General features: G+C 56.8%; 1 protein-coding gene across 4 annotated transcripts in view; it reads left to right on the forward strand.

Moving 5' to 3' along the window:
- The first annotated feature begins 382 nt into the window (after nt 1–382).
- Nucleotides 383–17840, forward strand: part of CROCC (ciliary rootlet coiled-coil, rootletin) — a 62801-nt gene continuing 45343 nt past the window's right edge. Inside the window, exons 1-6 of one of the 4 annotated variants that reach the window (XM_084651531.1) lie at nt 383–689; nt 3678–3819; nt 4914–5065; nt 13606–13656; nt 15408–15491; nt 16905–17090. In XM_084651531.1, the coding sequence (XP_084507657.1) occupies nt 633–689; nt 3678–3819; nt 4914–5065; nt 13606–13656; nt 15408–15491; nt 16905–17090 (672 nt within the window). In that variant the 5' untranslated portion in view covers nt 383–632. Of the gene's footprint in view, nt 690–3677; nt 3820–4913; nt 5123–13605; nt 13657–15407; nt 15492–16904; nt 17091–17840 lie in introns of all 4 variants that reach the window. The other 3 variants (XM_084651532.1, XM_084651533.1, XM_084651534.1) reach the window with 3 other exon arrangements.

Genomic DNA, 17840 nt, shown 5'->3' on the forward strand with positions numbered 1-17840 from the left:
ATCTGGATAGAAATGTCCACTCCCTGTTTGAATCTTGAATTCTTGGCCTCAGTATAACCCTTCACCCTATGCACACTCCGCTTTAAAACGTGTCGCTTAGCACGTTTTAACACCCTTTTATCCTCGTCTCCCCAAAGTTCTTGGGGGGCCACCAGTAAACGTCGACTCCACTTCCCCGCTCTCTCCCCCAGCGCTCGGGGCTCCTGCGGTGGCGACAGCCGGCCCGCTACGCCCCGGCCCCGGGCGCCGGCCGGCTCAGGAGCCCGCCCCGGTGTGCGCGGCGCGGGCCCCGCCTCGCCGCTCTCTGCCGGCAGGCGGCCGGGGAGCGTTAGGACCCCGAGCCGGGGGAGGACGTCCCGGAGCGAGAGCTGCAGGAAGGGGCGGGATTCCCAGGCCGCCTGCCCTCCGCCCGGGGGGCTCCCTGCCCGTGGGTCACATGCGGGAGCGGGACTTAATCCTAAGCCCCAATTCCCGGTTGTGGCGCCGTGGGCGCGGAGCAGCCGCTGTCCCCGGGGCAGAGCCCGCGGGTGGCCGCCGGCGATGGGACGCTCCTGAGCCGCTAGCAGCCGGGGAGAGGGGCTGGGCCGGCTGGTGGGGGGCTCGCGGATCTCTCGGGGGGACCCCCCCGCCCCATGAGCGCCCCCGAGCGCGCAGCGGACGCCGAGCTGAAGCTGGAGACGGTGATCCAGGTTGGTGGGATAGTTTCGCTTTTACGAGGGACTGGTCCAGACGCGGAGCTGAAAGGATCCGGGGCAGTGACTAGCGGGGAGGGGGGAGCGCCCGGTTCTGGTCTCACTCCGGATCAGAAACTCGGCCTGCGGGACCCCAGGGCTGTCCTGGATTAACGCGGTTCCTCGTCTTGCAAGCGGAGCCTGTAAGTGAGGCGCCGACTCCCCCTCTCTGCCCAGGGCTCCGGCTCTCCCTGCTGTGGCTATTTAGCTGTTTTACACCTCCCAGTGCCAGTGAAAATTGCTGGGGGACCCAGTGCCTGATTCGGGTTTCACACCGGTTTCACACTGCTTGCAGTGGGGCTGCTCCCGATTTATACTAATACAGCTGTTATTCTGAAACCCGATTTATACTGGGGCCAACGAGAGGTGAATCAGGGCCCTGGTATATTCCAAATACTTGACTGTTTGGGTAGCAACAGTGTATGTGCCAGTCCTGAAGGGCCTCCTTGAAAATCCTGGTTGCTTTAAGGGTGACCTGCCAAGCTGATGCAGCTTTTAGGATGTATAGGTGAAGTTTGAAAGGTTGTTTTCTCCCCCCCTCCCTTTTTTTAACCATACAATATCTGGAATATTATATCTTGCCTTCCCACTTGTTGCTTGGACACCTAGAGACTCAGGGTGGGAGATGTATGAGCCAGCTATTAAAGGAGCGGTGGTGTATTTTGATCCATCCTGGAGTGTTTGTCTTCCAAACATGTGCCAAGCATTGGAGTTATATGAGTGTTTTTTTAAAAAAACATCCGTTGCTCCGGTTTCAAGCTTGTAATCGCATCATCCTCAAAGTTCTCCTGCTGGCTGCAGAGTCCTCCAGTGGGAACGGGGTGGACAAGAACTCCGATGTCTGTTACAAAAACAGCCGGGGAGGGCCCCCTTAGAGGCCTCTATCTATCTATCTGTCTATCTATCGCAGAATGGGAAAGAAGCAGAAAAGGGCATGAGCCCAACTTTTCTACCCCCTGTGCAGGTCACCACAATGTATTAGGGCACTATTTTTATCCCCTGAAATGAAAGCTGCCAAGGAACCAGGTTCGGAGGCAGGGCTGGGTCCGACTCCAAGTGCAAGCCATTCCAGGCCAGGGGGAGAGTCTCTCTGGAAGATACCGTAGAGCTCTCAGGTGTGAGATGAGCCAACGGGTAAAGGATGCCTGTCCGTATTGCCCTGGCGGGGACGGGCGTGGTGGGGCAGGGAGAGATTAGGATCGTGTTTGTAAGGGATTCTTGGGGAGTTTGCACCTCAAAAGTGTTTGCAAAGTGCTTTGCCCATTCCTGGGTTCTGGGGGTGTCACAGCTCTGAGCTGCACCCCGAGTAGCTTGGGTCCAAATCCAGGCTCCTCATGGGGTAAGTGGAGGGGCTGGGGCTTGGTAATGGAACCGGGAGCCTTTTGCCTCCAAGCTCTCGGTTTGGGTTTTGAACTGCCAGGAGCGATGGAAGTTGCTTCCATCCTGGTGACTGTTCAGTGGCCTGTGTAAAGCGAGTGGGTTGGTCTCTGACCAGGTCCCTAGTGCTCAGATTTCCACGCCCCACGAAAACCTTTCTCACCTCCAGCCCCCTTTGCCTCTGTGGTGAGGCCGAGGATTGAATGGATGGTGTCCCGGTGGGAGCTTGCCCTGCCTGCGAAGGACCCACCATCAACCTCTGCGGGCTTTAGATCAGGCCCTACTTGAGGACTTCAGCCTCCTGGGTTGTCAGCCCAGCAGTAGAGAGCGAGCGATGGGATGTGAGGATTGTTCTCCCCAGGGCCAGGAGCTGGAGGCTAGGATCTGGCGCCCACTTGATTGGGGCTGACTGTAAAAATCCTCTTGTCCTCTCATTCTCAGCCTGACCCCAGTGACTATCAGGTCTGGCCTGGCCCCGTGAATCTCCCTCAGGGAAGGGTGGGGTTGGTCCCGTTGCATCTGAAACAACCATCCATCGGCCTTGCTGGTGACAAGTGAAGGGGAAATGACCCAGGAGCCTGATGTGGACTTTCTCCCGTGTGATCTGAACCCAGGACAGGCAGGATGTGACCAGGACCCCAGAGGTGCTCTCATCCTCCCTGGGAAAAATGCTGCCACGTTTAAGCAAATGAGGATGAAATGAGGCAAATGACGGTGTTGCCAGGGATTTTTGTGGGATGTCATAAAGTCCAGTGGATTCGGTTTATTTATTTGTCCCTGGCTGAGTCCCATCATGGGGGTGCTGGGGCACTGATCTCTTACACTAGCATCTGGGGGTTAGGGGCTGCTAAATCTCTCCCTCCCCCCAATATTTCCTTTTCCCAGCTCCTGCTGACATTTCTTTCCTCTCCTGTTTGGGGTGAATTTTGTTCTTAGCAAAGCAAAGGACGTGTAGAGTAGCCGGGGGCTGTGTAAACTCCCCCATGCCCACCACTGTTCTTGCTGCTCCTCCCTCATCTCTGCCCCAATCCTCCGTCCTGGGCCACTTGCAGGCTTGGCCCTCTCCTGAGCAGGTGCGTGCAGTGAGTTTGCAGCAGGGCTGGATATGGGATAGGGTGAAACCCGCCAGACTTGCAGGATTTGAACCCAGGTCAGCAGGGTGGATGCTAATCCCCTGGTTCCATGCTGGCTTTGCCTGTGACGTTTCTGTGGACCTCGGTCCAATCCAGCTAGACAGAGTCTTGAGCATCCCACGCTCCTGTCTTTGGCCTCTCCACAGTGAGTCACCTGTATCCCAGTCACAGCTGGTTAGGAGGGGTGGACGGCCGGGCATTGTGTCTTGATTGACTGACTGGTGTCTGAGCAGCGCAAGGCTGCCTTCCAGTATGACCATCTGGGGAGCAAGAGTTGCAGTCCCAGGAAGGTTCAGGGTGAGTTCAAGGGATTTGCCAAGGTGCGAAGGGCCAGGAGGAGGCTGTATGGGCTATGGAGGTCTCCTGGGGTAGCTCCTGTCCGTAGGGAGAACTAGCCTGGCTCCCGCGCTCAGCCTGCTGTGTTCACTCCCAACAGAAGCTGGAGAGCAGCGTGCTGACCTCAGGGGAGGGGAAGAGTTTTACCATTCGGAGCAGCTCTGAGGACAAGCCACCCACCCGCCTGCTCGCCCGGATCCGAGAGATCGTCGCCGAGAACCTGTCGGAGCAGGACAGCCCAGGTAGGGTTGTGGCAGTCCTGCCCCCCTGCCGCTCTCCGGGTCCATCAGGCTAACCTGCTCACCGCCATAGCCTACTGGGCTGAGCCTCGTGCTGCGGCAGCACGTGGGTTCTGCCCGGCCACACTAAACCACAGCCACCAAGGAGCAGCTTCTCGGTGGGTTCTCGGCTCCTGGCCCTTGCCGGGCTGTGCCCACCTGATGGCTGCACTGGTAGCTTGCCAGGAGCCTCAGGACCAAGGCTGGATGGTGTAGAATGTAGCCGCCTTTGCAGAGACTAGACCCGAGCCTGCAGTGATCCCTCTGGATCCAAGCAGGGCAGCTGCATTGCTAAATCCCCCATCCCCCATGCAGAGGTGAATGTCGCATGGGCAAAACTGGTGCTTTGTGGCCCCCCGCACAAAACCTCCCTTGCTGTGGGGCCCACCAAGCCAGGGGAGAGCTGGGCCACCCATGACAGCCAGATTAACCCTTTCAATGCCCGGGATTGTGCGCTGGTGGCCCACTGCCAAAGGTGGTCGCTGATTTAGGCAGCAAAGCGATGCAGCCCAGGGAGGGGCTAGGAGCTACGGCTGCCTTGTACCTCAGTTGATATCCGCCCCCCAGTGCCCCCGACCCCACTTTCTTCTCCACCTCTTGGACCCTGCCTCTATCCATCAGCCTCTGTAAAGTATCTCCTCTGTATTCAGTCCTGCCTTTGTCTTACCACAAAGGCCTCTACATCTCGTGCTGCCACTGGCCACTGCCTTGGGAGTCTTGTGTTTGAGGGCTCCTTGGAACTCCCTGCTGCAACGCTGCCCTGGGCTCGGCAGGAAGGGGACAGGGCTGGGCTAGCCCCACCTCACTCTGTGGCACCGATGGGTGCGTCACATGGAACGTGCGTGATCACCCATGCGGCCGTGTCACTCGTATTGTTGATGTCATGCCTGTTACCAAGACCTTAAACCGGGGCGATCTGAACCCCTGCTAGGAGAACCACAGGGCCAGCTTCTTCTCCAGGCAGCTGCCTCCCTGTGGCTCTGGGGTGGGCCCCCCCAGCTGAGCGCTGATGCCCATCCTGCCCTGCTCTGCTACGGTTCTTGCTCTTCTCCCCACAGCAGCCTGCCCTGGGGAGATGTCGTCACTGCTCTCCCTCCAGGAGGAGAACCGCATCCTGCAGCAGGAGCTGTCCCGTGTTGAGGACCTGCTGGCGCAGAGCCGGGCTGAGCGCGATGAGTTGGCCATCAAATACAACGCCATCAGCGAGAGGGTAGGTGTGGGAAGCCATGCCTGTCCGGATGGGAGTGGATCCTCCCCCGCCCCCCAGGTCTGTGTTCAGGCAGGTGCTGTGTGCTCAGGGAGAAGTCCTTTGTGCCAGAAATGGGGCTTTGTAATGCGTGGGGAGGGGAGGTTGTCACTGGAGCTGGGCAAAACTTTTCATTTAAAACATTTTTTGCCCCCCAAAAGAGTTACGAGTGAGGTTGACTGAAACATTCCGCCGATTCCAGTCGATTTCACCAAAGTGTTTTGAAGTGTGGGCGGGGGAGGAACACACTGAAAAAAATTCTAAAAATGTCAGAACATTTCCTTTTGACGTTTTCCAAACAAAACATTTCAACTTTTCGCTTTGAAATGCCCTTGAATTTTATGACAAAAACATTAAAGGGAAAATAAGAACATAAGAACGGCCATACTGAGTCAGACCAACGGTCCATCTAGCCCAGTATCCTGTCTGCTGACAGTGGCCAATGCCAGGTGCCCCAGAGAGAATGAACAGAACAGGTCATCATCAAGGGATCCATCCCTTGTCTCTCATTCCCAGCTCGGGGCAAACAGAGGCTAGGGACACCATCCCTGCTCATCCTGGCTAATAGCCATTAATGGACCTATCCTCCAGGAACTTATCTAGTTCTTTTTTTTGAACCCTGTTATAGTCTTGGCCTTCACAACATCCTCTGGCAAGGAGTTCCACAGGTTGCCTGTGAGTCGTGTGAAGAAATACTTCCTTTTGTTTGTTTTAAACCTGCTGCCTAGTAATTTCATTTGGTGACCCCTAGTTCTTGTGTTATGAGAAAGAGTAAATAACACTTCCTTATCTACTTTCTCCACACCAGTCGTGATTTTATAGACCTCTATCATATCCCCCCTTAATGCTCAACGTTGAGCTGCCATGTTTCTTTGATCGACCCACAATCGTTTTTTCCCAACTTTTTGATTGGCTGAAAATTTAGAAAAATCTTGTTTTTTCAGGTGACTCGAAATAACTCAAATCCCCCCATTTTTTGGCATTACTTGCAGTGAACTGAACGATCAGTTAATTGCCCAGCTCTAGTCATTAGGCCTTAGTGAGATGCAGCAGGGCAGCTGAGTCTGAAGAAACATCCGCCCTTCCCACCTCCAGGGGTCTGCTTGGAGCCTCCTCCTCTGTGCTGGGAGGGTGTGTGTGGAGGAGGCCCATACACTGGGGATGGGGCCCTGTGTGTTCTGGCTTGGAAGCAAATCTTCCAGGTTCAATTTGGTTTGGCTCTGGTCTCTTGGGGTTGGCGACCTGGTGTGGGGACCCGCATCGCTTCGAGACTCTTCCCCAGCCGACGTGCTCAGAACAGCTCGCTTGGTGTTAAACCCAACTCTTCCCCTTCATAAACACATTGAAACCAGCTGAGAGCTGGTTAGGAACCAGGGAACTGCTGTCCTCAGGCAATGATGCTCCTTTGCCACCACATTAAGAACTGCAGCAGGGCTGGGAAGCATGTTCTGATAGTTGGATCGCAGGGCATACAGCAGCTGAGTTTCTAGCTTGTAGAGCGTCTGTGCAGCATTTCAACTCAGCCCTGGCCTGTAAGTGCTGGGGGGAGAGAGGGCTCCTGGTTGTTGCTTCTCTACCATTGTACATTGTTGCAGCGGCCTTGGCTGCTCCTGCCTCGCTAGGGGGGCCCGTGCAGTTGCATGCCTGGCTGATCTCGACCTCCTGCTGGGCGGAAAGTCCCAGCTCTCTTGCATTGATGTGCCAAGGTGGGAACATGCTTGCGGGGGCTGAGCGGTGACACGTCTCTCCTGGGCTTTAGCCCGGAATGTGTGTAGAGTTGCCACCCCTCCAGGATTGCCCTGGAGTCTCCAGGCATTAGAGATAATTCTTTCATTAAAGATTAATGTCATGTGATGAAACCTCCAGGAACATGTCCAACCAAAACTGGCAGCGCACAATGCAATGTGTTTCCCTGCCGGGGGACCCTGTGCACAGCGGCCCGTCTGGGGCAGTGACCTGGTGGGATACGCAGGTTGGCTGATCCCGAGGGAAGTTGTGTGTGTTCTTGTCCACGCCGGGATCACGGGCCTGTCTGGGCATGTTCTTGCAGGGAATGTGACCGGGGCTTGCTGGGACTTGTCCCAGAGGAAATAAACAGCCTGGTGGTTAATGATTGGGATAGCAGCCGGTCGGTGTCCTTGGCACTCACCTTGGGGATGGGATACTGACCTGCGCCCGACACAGCCAGGTGGGCTGCGGTGGTTAAACCACAGAAAAGGCCCTTCCAGTGACACCGAGCATCTGATTTGAAACCAGCAGCTATAACGGAGGCTCGGAGTCGCGTCCTTTGTGCGACTCCGGCTGCAGCGAAGGCCCCGCGGGGGAAGTTGGGCCAGAGGGACCCTCCCACTCCCAACTCCCACCCGTCGGGCTGCTTGAATGGAGGTTTTGTGCAGGGATTTCTCCAAGTGCAGTAACAAATCTCCGTGAAAAGCACTTAGGTCAGAGCCCCTTGGTGGGCTCTGGACCCCCGGGGTGGGAGGGTGGTGGGTGGTGGTTGCATCTGTTCTTGGGTGTGTAGATAGCATCTGTAGTGCTGTATGGCAGCTGAACTGCACCCAGCTAATAACATGCGGTGCAGAGGAGTTTGCATGAGTAGGTCACAGTATAGACCCCAACCCAGGGGCGGTTGCGGGAGCCGAAGGTTGGGAGTTGTTTGAAGGAGTGGACAGGGGTGGCATTAGGCTGTTCCCAAGTGTGGGGCAGTGGGAGAAGGGAGAAAGTTTGGAGTGGGGAAGGGGACTTAGGCTCACCGCCTCAAGAATGATCCTGTCTGCGGCCATCGGTATGTACTTGGGGCAGCTAGCCCCTCGTGCCACTGAGGCTACATGTCTATATTTAGCATGCTAAATGGAAATAATAATAATTAATAAACCACAGCTCTGGGATAGTGCTTGTCATCAGTAGATCTCAAACCATGAAGTCAGGATCATTATCCCCTTTGTGCAGGTGTGGAAACTGAGGCACGGAGGGGGGACGTGACTTGCCCAAGATTACCCAGCAGGCCGGTGGCTGAGCCGGGAACAGAATGCAGGTCTCCTGAGTCCCAGTCCTGTGCCTGATCTGCGAGGCAACCTTCCTCTTTGCTAGCCCAGCCCATCCCTGGAGGAACATGTTGCCTTTCTCAGTCACTGTTTCAAGTGTCGTCCTGGTTAGTGGTGACTGGCAGGTGCTCCCAGCTGGCGCTGCTGCCGTGGCCCGTGTTACAGCAGTTGCGGACGGTGATGGGTCTCTGTCCATTTCCTGGTGGATTAGTGTCCCCGTTGTGAAATCACCGGCACAGCTGGCACCAACTGGCCCCTGCTGTCAGCCCCGGGGCCAAGGGCAGAGTGGCGAGGGGGCACTGACTGGTAGAGCGGAGTGCCGCAGGGCCGGGGCAGCACGCCAGTTGGGAATTGTGCAGCCTAACCCGGCACCGTTATATTCCAGACCCCCAAATTATGGGGGCTGGCGGCATCTCCGCACTTGTAGCCCAGAAACTGGGGGAGCAGGGGCTGTGGCAGGGCGGCGCGAGCCCCCTCAGGGTTTCTCATCTTCTTTGGAGGGAGCATTTTGGGCTAGCGACATTCCTGGTGTCCGTGGCAACGGGGCAGAAGAATGGAAGGAATCCCTGGTTGCTAAGGCAGCAGTTGCTAGGGGAGATGGTAAACTTTGTTCATTCCAGGGCCTGAGCCTTTGGAAAAGGCCCCTTTTACAGAATACTTAATAATACTAATAATGAGATGAGCAGAGAGGTGGGGCGGGGTCACCCCTTGAGTTTATTCCAGGCTCCACCAAGCTGGGACGATATAAACACTGGAGAGACTTGAAAACAATTGAGAATAGCTTCGAAATACCAGCGGACCAGATCTTGGTGCCACTGACGGAAATCTCTTTGGGAGCAGGTTGGCCCCTGCAGTTGGGAATCTTTTTCCCCCCATGTGAATGGGAGGCACCCGAAAATGAAGGCTACATGTCTGAGGCTTGGTAACTCTGGCTTCTTGGTCTCGGGGACCTTGCTTGGCTTCTCTGGGGCCACAGAGGTGGTTTTGATGCATGTAACCGCCGTCGCAAATGCAGCAACAAAATCCAGGGGATGGGGCACCACACTGGGAGTCGGAAGTCCTGGTGGTAATTCCCAGCTGTGCTACTGACCTGCAGCCTCAGTTTCCCCAGCTGTAAAACAGGCACAAAGATATTGACTCTTCTTTGTAAAGTGCTTTGAGATGTAGGGATGGCAGACTGCCCAATAAGCATTACGTATTGTTGTTGGGTTTTTATTTTATTACACAATTTAATTTTTTTTTTTAAGAGAAAAAATGATTTTCCTTCTAGCTCCCGTTTTGTAGCCGGAGGACCCAAGGTGATCTGGCTCATCTGTTCGCTTGCCTGATAATTTATTTTTTTCTTCTTTTCCCCATGATTCCTGCCCCTGCTCAAAATAATGGCTTAACTGGATTTTCAGCAACAGGTAGGACGTCTGTAAGCAAACAGGTGCAGAGTGCGGGAGCCGAGCAAACGGGACACCCAGCAAATCTGTATGTTTCAGGCTCGCATGTGGCTCGACGTAAGAGAGAGCGCGTGTGACTAGGAGAAGAGGGACAGATTAGAAACAAAAATATGAATCAGTTCTAATATTACCTCTTGTACTGTGCTCCTAAACATGCCTTGCAAATATGGACCGATAATATTAACCCCGTTGTACTGATGGGGAAACTGAGGCCCAGAGAGGGGGAGGGACAACCCCTAGGTCACCACTGGGAGATCTGGGAATAGAACCCAGCTCTGCTTGATTCACCCGATCTGACTGGAGAAGAAGCGGACCTGATCTCCTGGGGCTGCTGCATGGCTAAAATCCGTTGCATTTTCTAAGCATAGAAACAAGTCTGTCTTTTAAAGAAGGTGAAGTCAGGGCGTTAAACTTCCAGACAGGCACAGCCGCTAATGGGCCCTTTTCTCTGTGGGGAGGCTCGGATTGGCCCTGCGGCCCCTTCACCGGGTATTGAGCGGCCTGTCTCTCAAACCTGTAGAGTTTCTGAAGTGCCAGTTACCATTGTCTCTTGGGGCCGTGTGCTGTAAGGGTCCAGAAGTGGACATGGGAAGAGCGGTGCCACCGGCTGTTGAGATGTTGCCCCTTCTCTGCTGCGTTAGCAAGCTGCCCCCCGAGCGCCGTCGCTGGGGAAATGAGCTAGCGTCTCTTGGTTTGAAACACCTCCGCCTGGAGTAGACGTAAGAGCCCTTCCCCCTTCTCTACACATCAAGCACCTCGAAGCACGTCATTCACGAAAGCGCCGTATGGGGTGGGTGCATGTTGTCGTGCTCACTTTACAGATGGGGAAACCGAGGCACAGCTGATGAGCATGTCAGGGAGTGATGAGCCTTGACATGTTCCTTGTGTCCTGAGCCCTCCTGCAGAGGCAACATGCCCTGGGGCACGGTGTGTGTGGAGGGGGAGCACCCTGCTCATGAACCACCCCCTCAGGCTGGCACTGATTAGTTTGGGGGCGGGGTGGGGAGGGGCAGTGTCCTGGATCAAGACCCTCAAGGATGGAGAACCGGGGGGGAATATCACTGGAGCTCTCCAATACCAAATGAAACTGAACTCCTCTGAATCTCCGTAGTGACGCTGCTTGGGGGAGTTCTGCACGGCGCTCTCTGGCTGCCTGGCGGGTCTGCCGACGTGCCGAGGACGGGGGCTAGCGTCTGTCTGTCCATGTCTGGTGCAGACACCTGGCCAGCAGTCTCCAGCTGAGCATGAACTGGCTGCTCCGCAGACCCCCCTGGCACCGGGTTGGTCACGCGACCCCCTCTGGGCCTGTGCAGGCAGGCTGGAGCGGTGGCCAGGCCACGGATTACAGTCGCTCTGTGTCTCGTTTCCGAGCTGCCCATTAGAATGTGAATGCGTCTCCAGGCGGCTTAGGGGAGACAATGCACAAACTGGGCCCCGCCGGCAGCTGGATTTCTTAGCCTGTGTCTCGAAGGCGCCGGGGCTTTGTGCCTCGCTGGAGCAGGGAGAGGGAGGGCTGTGCCAGGATCTGGGCACGCATATGTCTGGCGACGCTGCCTGCAGGATGGAGCCTGAGGATCCGGCCCCCTCCGTGCCCCCCGAGGACCCCCCCGGGCTTTACGTGAAGAAGCGAGTGGAGCGGGCAAGTGGCTACAGCCTGGGCTGAGCTGGGCTCGCTGGTGGATGCCTGGGGTGGGGGGTGCTGGGGAGGGAGTGGGGGCTGCCGTGTCCCCTTGCAGAGCGATGCCAGGAAGGAACCTGGGGGTGGGGGTGGGGGGCAGGGAGGTTATTGCCTGGGGAGCTGTATGCCATTGCCAGCCATGGCTGACCATCACTGGGTGCAAGAACTGACTTGCAGAGCCCCTCCCAGGGATTGTGGCACACAGGCTGGCTTCTTACATGCCTTGCCCTAGGGAGCAGAGCTGTGCCAGGCTGTGCCCTATGGGGGCAGGGGCAGTGAGGGAGCTCTTCCTTCGAAAACGGGAGTAGAAAAGAGAGAATTTGGGAGGTTCTTCAACCTGTGCATTTCCCTCCCTTCCTGGAGCCCGGCAGAGGGGGCCCTGCTCTGCCTTGATGCCCTCCAGGCTAGAGAGGGTCTGTGATCTCCCTGCTCTTCCTTCTGGCCTGGAAGAGCCCCCTACAGTAGCTGGATACACCAAGGGTCCAGATCCCTGGGCCCCCTACCTTATGGTGACCCATTGGGTCAGCCTGGGGGACAGGACTGGAGTGTGCTGGCCAGGAGAGCCAGTCCATTCCTCTCTCTGTGGGACAGGCTGGCCCCCACTGGCTATAGGCCTGTCCGGCTGGCATTTGCTGGGGAAGGCAGAGTGGGTAGTGGGACCCGGCTGAGCAGGTGGTGGGAGCTGGTTGCTGGGCAGTGGGGTGGGCTCTCCGGGGAGGATTTTGTTCTGTGCACAGTCGTCCGTCCGTCTGTCCCCCCCTCCGAAGGCAGCTGCTGGCTTGCTGATCTGGACGCCGACCACCACCGCGGGGGTTGCAATAAGCTTTGGCTTTTCGCCGCCGGGTCTCTGGCTTGAAACCTGCTTCCAGCCCCGGAGGGATGATTTTGGGAGCCCTCTTTGTGCTGGCTGAGTTGACACCTTAACCCTAGTGGGCAGTTTGGCCGCCACAATTGGCTGTTTTCGCTCTAGAAGCCCCAAGAATTCAGTAGGGGCTGGGGGGTGGGGTGGGGGGGATCCCAGGGCTGGGATACTTGGGGGGGTATCAGAGCATGGTTGCGGGGCACTGGCTGAGCTGTGTGTCGGGGGGATCCCAGGGCTGGGATAGCAGGCGGGGGAGGGCATCAGAGCAGGGTTGCGGGGCACCGGCTGAGCGGCGTTGGGGGGGATCCCAGGGCTGGGATAGCTGGGGGGGCATCAGAGCAGGGTTGTGGGGCACCGGCTGAGCTGTGTTGGGGGGGATCCCAGGGCTGGGATAGCGGGGTGGGGGCATCAGCAGGGTTGCGGGGCACCGGCTGAGCGGTGTTGGGGGGGGGAATCCAGGGCTGGGATAGCGGGGGGGGGGCATCAGAGCAGGGTGGCGGGGCACTGGCTGAGCTGTGCTGGGGGGGATCCCAGGGCTGGGATGCTGGGGGGGGCATCAGACCAGGGTGGCGGGGCACCGGCTGAGCTGTGTTGGGGGGATCCCAAGGCTGGGATAGCGGGCGGGGGGGGGCATCAGAGCAGGGTTGCGGGGCACCGGCTGAGTGGTCTTGGGGGGGAATCCAGGGCTGGGATAGCGGGGGGGGGGACATCAGAGGAGGGTTGCGGGGCACTGGCTGAGCGGTGTTTGGGGGGAATCCAGGGCTGGGATAGCGGGGGGGGGGCATCAGAGCAGGGTGGTGGGGCACCGGCTGAGCTGTGTGTGGAAAGGGTAGGACTGGAAATATCATCAGAAGATGGTGCAGGTGACGACTGAAGCATCTTGCCAAAGCTGTACGGGGGGGATCCCAGGACTGGTGTCTTGCAGATCAGGACGGAAACGCCCTGGCAGAGCTGCATGTGTGAAGCTTGTGCTGGCCCTGGCGAATCAGCTGTTGGTACCTGACTTAAATGAACCCTAAAAATGCACCAAATGAGTCGGCGGCCCATTTAAAAACAAATCCAGCTGGATTCCCCGGGTGACGAAAAGCCAGTGGACGAGCTCTTTGCGTCTGGCCTGATGCGCTGGTGGAGATGGCAGCTCTCTGCGCTTGGCTCACCCAGGGCTGCAGGGGATGGGCTGGGGATGATTAAATTCTGCTGCGCAAGCAAATAAGTCAAACTCCTTCCCCCGCTTTTCTTAAGGCCGCCCCCCCATCTCTTCCTTCTCCCCCCCTCTTTCTTTGAGTTTTCCATCGCTCCTTCTCCCTGCAGCTCAGCTGTACCGTTCCTGGGGAGATCTGGTGCTTCCCCTCCCTGCTTTGTGTCCAGTTGTGGGCACGGGGCTGGTGTCTGTGCTCGGGGCGGGGCTGGTTCCTCCCGGGTGTCTGTGCTCATGCTGTCTGTTTTCTGTCTCTCCACCTGCTTCCCCGCCACAGCTAGAGGAGAGCTTGCGCCTGAAGGGGACGGACCCGGTGACCAATGCTGACGTGGGTATCCTGCAGTGGAAGGCTGTTGCTGACTGGAAAGGCATGAACCCCGTACAGCACATGGGTAGCGAGTACAGCCCTGTGACCCCGGGTGCCTCAAAATACTCAAGACCTCCGCACTGCCCCGGCTAGTTGGGTACATGGCTCACCACGCTGCCGAACCTGTCTCTGATTAGAATAGCTGATGAGGGGCTTGGACCAGCCCCCTCCTGGCTGAATGTCCCACTCAACATCCCTGCAAAGGTCCCTGCAGGATTCTCCTCCCCATGACGGAGCAGGAGCCAAACCCGTAACCCACAAAGTTCTACAGAACGGGATGACTTGTGCCAAGTTAACACCCATTCAGGCCCTGGGATGGGCCTGATCCAAACCCTGCTGAACTCGGTGGAAAGGCTTCCATTGATTTCAGCGTGGATCAGGCCCTGAGTTCCTACAGATGCTGCTCATAGATGGTCCGTCTTCTGACTGACTGGACAGGAGCTAGACCCCTCGCCCCCATCTCCCGGGCCCTTGTGTCCCTCGTGAGACACAGCTGAGCCTCGAGCATGGTAGCTCATAAATCACACGTTAGGGTTCCCAGTCCCTCTGCCTTGTCAGATCAGCCTGGCCCCGTTTTTACGTTCATGGAAGGAACCAAACCCCGACCTAGCATGTGCTTGTGTGTAACATTCCCAGGGAAAGCTCTGTGGCTTGTGTGTCCTGTCACCGTTGCTTTGTACTAGGAATCCCCATTGGAGGTTGGATGGCTCCTGGGTGGTTGTACAGGAGAGACTTTTATCTTGGTCAGCAAATAAATTAACAAATCCCGCCCCCCCCCCCCCAGTACATGATCTATTTTTTCTGCCCTTGTTAGAATATGTGCCAGGTATTTTTAATGCTTGTTAATGTGGCATAAAGTCCCCAGGAGTTACGTTTCCCCTCGGTCGGCCAGGCCCACGTCATCTTGTGCTTATGCAGCTCCCCAAGGGTCTGTGCCCAGCAGTGGGAACTGGTGTTACAGGTGTGTCCTCTCTCCGTTCGCTGGGTAACCTTCCCTCCCAGCCCAGTGCAGACAGGTGGAGTCCTGTTCACTCCAGCCTGGTTTCTGACTCTGGGGTCATGTGATAACGCAGATGATATTCGATCAGGAGTCTGCCTGCCCATATCATGCAAGATGTGATGTTGCCCTGATGTGAATTGCCCTGTGTCCCCCATGGCTCTTGGAAGGGGTCTCACTATTATGTATTCTGAGGCTAGCAACCCAGCAGTCTGCAGCCACTTGCTACAGATTCCAGACCCCTTTCCTAGCCTTTACAATGGCTGCCCCTGCAGGGCCACCCCCCCCCAGCTAAGCAGTATGGTTGCTGTATATTCTTTCAGGCTTTGGTAGCCCAGGAGGCTAGCTATGTATATGTGATCTTTTTTGCAGTCGTCTTTGCAAGCAAAACATTTCATCGCCAAGTCCCTTGGGATCTTAACTTTGCATGCAGATGTCTGTCTACGCAGAGTTGCTGTCTTTGCTCTCAGAACTCTGGGGAGCACCGTGCAGTGACGTTTTTCTCACCCAGGCAGGGGTTCGGTGCATGGTTTGCGTTGCTGTGTTCTGATGCATGGGAAGGTTTGCTTTGCATGCCGCGGGGCTCTCTTTCTGTTGACAGTCAGGGAAGAGCATGCACGGTTAGCAGCATGCAGCCCCTGTGTCACCCGGGCGCTATGCTGTGTATGTGGAGTGGTTCCAAGCACTGATCTCGCAATGTTTTTTGCTGTGGAAGCTGGAGCAAGCCATCAGCTGGAGTTGTCGGGGGTTGGGCACCAACCGCTTGGAAGAGATGGAGCTGAGGAGGAGGAACCAAATGGTAAGGAGCTCGGGATGGCCTCTGTTCTGTTGGCCGCAGTGGAGCAGAAGTGGACCCGGTCTGTAATACATTGAGTCTCTTCTCTTAGATAAGATGAATGGCATTCAAGGATTTAGAGAGGCTGTGTGGCCTAGTGGATAGGGCATTTGTCTGGGTGTCAGGAGACCTGGGTTCTGCCACTGATGCTGATCTGTCTGTGACACCTTTGGGCAAATCATTTTGCCTCTCTGTGCCTCTGTTTCCCCTCCCACCATTTCTGTCTGATGTATTGAGGCTCAAGAGGGCAGAGACTGTACTGAACGTGTGATTAGTGCTTAGCATGATGGGACTCTGATCTTGGCTGGGTTCTCTGTTACAGTAGCATCTACAGATGAAAAGCCACTGGTATCTCTGACTCCGGCAAAAGGTGAATACCTAGCAGCATGGAGGGGACTGCTTTGCAGGCATGTGGGAGGCTGGAAGTGGTGGAGACCCGACAGTCAGGGTGGCTAATCAAAGCAGCAGCAACAAGCTGTTCAAAGTGTCTTTGCCCCTTGCTGAGGAGGGGGCAGGGTGGCGTGAGGTTCAGCTGGGTTCGGTGCAAAGAAACCAACCCCGACCAGGGAGGCTGGCACCAACGGTGCCATCAGAATGTGATGTGACTCAGAGAGGCCTCTGCTGCAGAGAAATAATATTTATACCTGACCCCAGTGGGAACCCCAAAGCTCTGGCCCGTGGCGGAGGATAAATACTCTGGTCCTATTAGCACTGTCAGCTGTTGAGTGGCTGCTTTGATCTTTTGCCCATAGCTGGGGAAGGTGAGGCTAGACTGGTCAGTTTCACTTTCCAGGCCTTCTGCTCTAGCTTGAAGGCTGTTGAGGGCGAGATTCCTTCCCGGGTGCGAACAGCTCAGTAACGCTCTGCTCCTTCAGCAGCAGGAGGATCTGCGGAGGCCACCGAAAAGGAAGGGTCCAGAGGCCTTTCTGTGCAAATGTAGCATGTTCTCACTGAAACATAGTGATGACCCTTTCTGTTCATATTAGTTTTTTGTAGCTCTGTCTTTCTCTGCCTCCGCTGCTGGATATTTACTTCGACTGCAAGCTCTTCAGGGCAGGGGCTGCGTGTGTGGTCTGGGTTTGTGCAGCGCCTGGCACAAGGGGGTGCTGATCCGTGACAGGCCCATAGGTGCTATTGCCATGTAAAAAGTACTAAGAATGTCCCTTTAACCCTGTCCTGGTAGCAGGTTTCTACAGAGCATGAATTCAAAGAAGCTGGGCACTGTGGCTCCCGGGGGAAGCCCTGGATTCTGCTGGGGGCTAATCCTCCGAAATGGGACAGGGGAAAGGGGTGGCTCAAGGGGCCAGATCGAGTGCGCAGGAGGCCGGTTGGCAGGCGCGTCTGCAGTGACCCTGTCCCCCATCTCTCCGGGCCCAGCTGGAGCAGGCCCTGCGTCTGGAGACCGGGGAGCGGGAGTCGCTGGAGAACAAGAGCCTGGCCCAGCAGAACGTCGAGCTGCGGCGCCACCTGGAGGAGGAGCAGGCCGCCTACAAACGCAAGCTCCAGGCCTACCAGGAGGGCCAGCAGCGGCAGGCGCAGCTCGTTCAGAAGCTGCAGGCAAAGGTGGGTATCCGGCACTGGACGGGCCGGGGTCTGCTCCGGGGGGGTCTGTCTGCGGGAGGTGCGGCTGCAGCTGGAGCAGGCCCACCTGAGCTGGCTTTGCTCTCCCTGGGACTAGCCTGGCTACCTGAGCTAGCGGCGATCTCGCGCACTGGTTCTCCGCCCGCCAGCCAGCGCACGGCTGCGGCCCCCTGTGACAGCCTCAGGGCCATACAGGGAGTATGTCGACCGAACCCACAGAGAGCTGCATATGCCACCTACAGTGGTAAATAGGTTGAGAGCCACTGATCTAGTGGAGTCCAAGCCAGCTTGGGCACGTCTACCCAGGCTGCCCTCACCCCTCCTGATGGCCGTGTAGGTGTGCCCAGGGCGGCACGGGCTCTGAGACGAGCGGCGAGGGGATGTAGCCTTGCAGTGACTTCTTAGAGTGGCTTGAAGGAAAGGAAGAAGCTGCCTGACCCAGGCAAGGAACCCTGAGGCTGCTGCAGAGAAGGCCCCATCTGCTTTCTCCAAGCTCGTCTGCCCACTCAGCTCTGGCTTGTTTCAGTCATTCTGATCATCGCGGTTTGGACACTCTGGGATCTGCATAGCTGGGGTTTGGAGGCTGCGGATTTAGCTGTGTATATACGGCACCCATGTGCAGCCACCTCTTGGGGGGAGTGTGGAGTGGCAGCCAACCCAGCACCCTGCACTGTACAGAATATTTTGGCTAAGGATGTCTGAGCAAAACTGGCAAAGTGCTCCGGGATCTGT

Source organism: Lepidochelys olivacea, assembly GCF_965140295.1.
Source record: "Lepidochelys olivacea isolate rLepOli2 genome assembly, chromosome: 18".
Classification (NCBI taxonomy): domain Eukaryota; kingdom Metazoa; phylum Chordata; order Testudines; family Cheloniidae; genus Lepidochelys; species Lepidochelys olivacea.